Source organism: Trachemys scripta, chromosome 6 (genome assembly GCF_013100865.1).
Source record: "Trachemys scripta elegans isolate TJP31775 chromosome 6, CAS_Tse_1.0, whole genome shotgun sequence".
Lineage (NCBI taxonomy): Eukaryota > Metazoa > Chordata > Testudines > Emydidae > Trachemys > Trachemys scripta.
In genome coordinates, this window is record NC_048303.1 from 98,575,849 (window position 1) to 98,581,652 (window position 5,804).

A 5,804-nucleotide genomic window follows, 5' to 3' on the forward strand; every position below is an offset into this window, starting at 1 on the left:
CCCCACCAAGTATGGATCTTGGAGGCAAGAGCTGAGGGCTTTACAACTAACTAATTTTCCCCATGGAACTACACTACCTATATGCTTACTCGATTTTAATATACAGATTTATTAAAAAAGATTTCTCTTTACTAGCATGACTATTTATTTAATTTGTTACTAAGAGTTTGTAAATATGCATCCTTCTTAACTGGTTTCTCTCTTTTAATCATCCTCTTTTGGGGCTTGATCTTACTATGGGATATGCTATGGTCCCAGAAGTCCCACTGAAAACTGTGAGAGAATAAGGTGCATAAAATCATGGCAGTACTGGAAATCTGATATTTTAGATGCACACTCCAATGCTTTCATGTCTTGAAAGACACATTGCCAAACAGTTAAGGCCTCAAATATAGATTACATGAAAAGAATGTGCATATTGCTCCTGGGGGGGATTTAGCCAAACCAATATAATTATACATGTGGTCATGAGGTTTTTTTCATTTTTCATTTCAGTGAAAATAGCTTTCTTTTTTGGATTACAATAACCAAACCACTTTCCTATAGAGATGGAAACTCCAACGCACCAGCCTCAGGCTGGGACATAAGAAGAAGAAAGTGAAGCTGACCAAAGGAATTTAATTTGACTGACTAGACCAGTCTACTTTACCAGTCCTCGCTGAGTGAAATGCAAAAGTTTAAAACCAATGATAAAAAATGTATATGGTGCAAAGTCAATTAGATATGAAAAATAATGGCCTTTTTCATAATATAGGTTGTTAATAAGAAAGTGAAAGGAAAGTAAACATTTTATCATGAAAACCTGCTTCTAGCCAAAATAGAAAATTCACCCAACCCATCCATATGGGACTTCCTTCATTTTACAAATCCACATACAGTTTTAAGTGAGGTTTTACTCTGAAAACTAAAAGAACGAGGAGTACTTGTGGCACCTTAGAGACTAACAAATTTATTTGCACATAAGCTTTCATGGGCTAAAACCCACTTCATCAGATGCAAGCAGTGGAAAATACAGTAGGAAGATATATATACACAGAGGACATGAAAAATTGGGTGTTGCCAAACTAACTCTAACGAGAGTAATCAGTTAAGGTAGGTTATTCTCAGCAGGAGAAAAAAAACTTTTGTAGTGATAATCAGGATGGCCCATTTCCAACAGTTGAGAAGAAGGTGTGAATAACAGTAGGGGGGAAAATTAGCATGGGGAAATAGGTTTTACTTTGTGTAATGACCCATCCACTCTCAGTCTTTATTCAAGCCTAATTTAATGGTGTCAAGTTTGCAAATTAATTCCAATTAATTAATTAATTAAAGAAAGTAACAGAATGCCACTAGCTGTCACCTTCAGCCCCCAACTAAAATCTCTCCAGCGCATCATCAAGGATCTACAACCTATCCTGAAGGACGATCCCTCACTCTCACAGATCTTGGGAGACAGGCCAGTCCTCGCCTACAGACAGCCCCCAACCTGAAGCAAATACTCACCAGCAACCACACAGCACACAACAAAAACACTGGCCTGTCTCCCAAGATCTGTGAGAATAAGGGATCGTCCTTTAGGATAGGCTGTAGATCCTTGATGATGCGCTGGAGAGGTTTTAGTTGGGGGCTGAAGGTGACAGCTAGTGGCATTCTGTTACTTTCTTTAATTAATTAATTGGAATTAATTTGCAAACTTGACACCATTAAATTAGGCTTAAATAAAGACTGGGAGTAGATGGGTTATTACACAAAGTAAAACCTACCCTGTTTCCCCGAAAATAAGACATCCTCCGAAAATAAGGCCTACTTACAGTTTTGCCTCTCGTTGTAATATAAGGCATCCCCCCGATAATAAGACCTCCCCGATAATAAGGCATCCACCGATAATAAGGCATTTTTCATTTCTGAAAAATAAGACATCCCCTGAAAATAAGACCTAGCGCATCTTTGGGAGCAAAAATTAATATAAGACACTGTCTTATTTTCGGGGAAACAGGGTATATCCCCATGCTAATTTTTCCCCCTACTGTTACTCACACCTTCTTGTCAACTGTTGGAAATGGGCCATCCTGATTATCACTACAAACGTTTTTTATTCTCCTGCTCAGAATAACCCACCTTAACTGATTACTCTCTTTATAGTTAGTATGGCAACACCCATTTTTTCATGTCCTCTGTGTATATATATCTTCCTACTGTATTTTCCACTGCATGCATCCGATGAAGTGGGCTTTAGCCCACGAAAGCTTATGCTCACATAAATTTGTTAGTCTCTAAGGTGCCACAAGTACTCCTCGTTCTTTTTGCTGATACAGACTAACACGCCTACCACTCTGAAATCTGAAAACTAAATGATTTTTTAAACAAAAAACAGCACTATGGGTTCCATGTTTAGTGTATCTGACTCCATCTCCAACACACTCAATTTTCAAGTAGAAAAAAGTCTTAACATCCAGCAATGCAAAAGAATATAATAGCCATCTGCCCCACCCCTTCCTCCCGTAGAAGTTGAGTCTCTGCAAGACTATTATGAATAAAAGTTTAATTTTGGTCACTAGAGTTCACATAACTTTGATAATTATAATTATTTGTTGCATCACAATTACTGGAAACTGGAAATTTTAACTAGTATAAAGAAACTTTCTAAGTCTGGACTGTTGTAAATTGTAATTATCCCCAATGGAAAAAAAGGTATCTTTACAATTAAAAGAGGTTCCTAAGTAATTTAGAAACATGATTAGTTAAACCAGGGTGAAGAAGAAAAGAAAATATTACCAACTAATGTAAAGATGGGTAGAGACTCAAAGACAAGCCCACAGGAGCATGCTGAGATTATGTGTTCCATAGGATATATTACGAATATTATCTGGAAAGAGGATTTTTGTTTCTCTTGGACTTGCTGTTATTATGCTACAGAAGAAAGTTTTCTGTGGGTCTATGTGCTCTATGCTGACATCTGCATGTAGACAGTTCTGAGTAATCTATTCTAATTTATTTGTAATACAGTAGTGCTCAGGGTCGTAAGCAAAATCAGAGCACTATTCTGCTAAGCTCACTGTACAAAGACATACAGTAAAAGACAGTTCCTGCCTGAAAAAAGCTAAAAGACAAGACATAACATGTAGGCGTAGCATGCAGTGGAGGAGGCGATGGGGATGGATAGAAAAAAGAAACAATATTAAGAACACATTGTTATGCCACATTTAGGCATAAGCCTTCTGAGTCATTCTGGCCAGCAAAGGACTAGTCCTTGGGATCTGGCCCCAAACCTCTCCAAGTGTGTTTACTCTTCCATTATCAGTTTATGTACTCATTAAACTACTTTGATTAGAAAACATTAAAGGGAGTTCTGAATTAAGGTTAGGAGGAGATGGGGACACAGATGGTCTTTTACAAGGGACTTTCATGTCTTAGTACAGCTAAACTGATCTATTTTCAGTTTGGGAAATGTTTCAGATCAAATGGAAATTTGCTATAGCAATAACATAAATATTACCAGATATTAGGCAACTTGTTATGCTTTTAATAATTTGCTCACTTTCTTTTAAAAAGGAAAGAAATGCTGAAAAGTACCAACTAACAGAAGTATTTAAAAAAAACCCAGAAAAGTGAAAATAAAAAGTCCTAATTAGCGAATGGGAACCTTGAGATGCAGAATGTGATGAAAGAAAAACTACAGAATACTTAAATTCAGAGACATGGGTAAAAATACCACACATCAGCCTATGAAAGACATTGCACAATCTTCAGTCTTCCAGTCCCTACACACAAACAGGGAATCTAAGTTATCATCAGTATGACCACCCGGAGTTTCCTACACATTTGCCTTGTCCTGCTCTTCACCGAAAACTCATCTGTGGACTGTAACATGCTTCACTTCCAGCAAAACAAAGTGAACCAAGCTAGTTTACAGCTTCTGGAAAAAATGGGAGGACAATTTCCTGTGCAATGTCTAAATGAAAATTCAAACTTCATATCCTTCCAGAATGTTCTCAGCTCCAGAGAGTTCCAGAAGGAGAATGCCATGGTGGCAATCCAGGAGATCCTCCAACAGATCTTCAATATCTTCAGCAAAAGTCACATCCAAACTGCCTGGGATAGGAGTTCCATAGTTGCATTCCAAAATGGACTTCACCAGCAAATTGAGCTGCTGAAGACATGGTTCGATGGAGAAAAAAAGATGGAGACAACCTACCCACAAAATGAGGACTTCACCAGGCTGAAAGTGAAGAAATATTTCCATGTGGTAGACAATTTCCTGAAAGAAAAGCAATACAGCCTGTGTGCCTGGGAGATCATCCGTGAGGAAATGAGAAGATGTTTTCTGATTATGGACCAACTCACAAAAAGGCTTAAAAATTAAGGTATTTTACAAAACACTTTTTTTAGAGTAATTGAAATAATAGTTTTTGGGAAAAACAGGTAAAACGTGCTGTGCTTTCATTTAAAAACTATTCTATAGGTTCTGATGTATCCTTTATTAGAGAATATCCTGTTCATATTGCTGATATACAAAAGTGATATATGCACCTAATATAATATATCCAGGAATATGACATTGTTCAATAGATTGATGAAATGGACAGGGGAATAAAAACTGGCCTGCTCTAAACAAATACCAATCAAGATAACATTCCACTCATAACACCTGAAAATCCATCCCTTTTTATCCCATGCTATCTTTAGATCTAGGTCTTCTGCAGGGGAAGACAGGCAGGATTCCCTATCTGCTTTCACTGGCTCTGTTCACCTATAAAGTTTAATAGTTTTAGTAAAACCTTTTGTAAAAAGAGTTTCTTTGTTAGGCTTACTGGAAGACAACTTAGGACTTATGATACAGAATCATCATCATTTTCTAAATATTTCACTATTGAAGTGTTGTCTCTGTTTGAACCATTTTCCTCTTTCATTGCAGCTCGTGATGGTGGGCACTTTTACTACTGAAGTAATGAAATCAGCTGAATGAAACTGCACCCTATGCTGGAATCTTTTCTGTCTCAGTTGCTGCTTCTAATAATTACTTTTACGAAGTTTGTACCTTGAATTAAGCAGCAGACTCTCTCAGATATATTTTATATATTAGGTTTTCTTACCTTAATGTTTTGCTCACTTTTTAAATGCAAAAAGTAGAATGCCTCAAACTGCTTTAATTTACTCGCTTTCTCTACTGTGAAAATATTTTCAGATCATTTTCCTGGATTGGTCATAATTTATCCACAGGCCAACTTTTATTTATTTATTTATACATATACTTATTGCCCATATTTATATTTATATTCATATTTATAAATAAAATTATTTTATTCAAACTATAAATCTACTACAGAAATGGTCTGAGTTAATTACATAAAAATTATGATATCTTAAAATACTTACATATTTACCAAAACATTTACCTCAGAAGTGGTTTACTTTAAGTTCACAATTCCCTAGAGAATACCACCAATTGTGTGGTAATCAATCTTTCCATTATATGGTGTGAATCTGCATCCCTTGTACTTCCAAACTACTATTGCCAGGAACTGATGTCTTAGATCTTCAGGGCCAGGAGTGCAGGACCAGGCCCTCGTTGTTATCTCCTGATATTTACTGAATTTATTCCAACTCTACCTGTACATATCAGACACTCTGATTCTGAAGAGTCTAACAAAACTAGTTTTTTTCTGAGATCCTTTCAAAATCAATCCTGCGTTTCATATAATAATAAAATATTTCTTAAATGAAGATGAAGTAATAAGAATAAAATATAAATCTCAATTATTGCTATTAATACCTTGAACTTATATAGAGCAGATGTCAGAGTATTTTATAACCAAATCCTT

The 5,804-nt window shown here is 36.2% G+C and overlaps 1 protein-coding gene across 1 annotated transcript; it reads left to right on the plus strand.

The window, feature by feature from the left end:
- The first annotated feature begins 3,778 nt into the window (after positions 1-3,778).
- Positions 3,779-4,345, plus strand: LOC117879641 (interferon beta-like). The gene has a single exon (XM_034774913.1). The coding sequence runs from the start codon at positions 3,779-3,781 to the stop codon at positions 4,343-4,345; it is 567 nt and encodes a 188-aa protein (XP_034630804.1).
- Positions 4,346-5,804: the final 1,459 nt, after the last annotated feature.

What these genes read in the sequence shown, in the direction of transcription:
- LOC117879641 (XM_034774913.1), top strand. Translation starts at nt 3,779, where the DNA reads ATGACCACCCGGAGTTTCCTACACATTTGCCTTGTCCTGCTCTTCACC.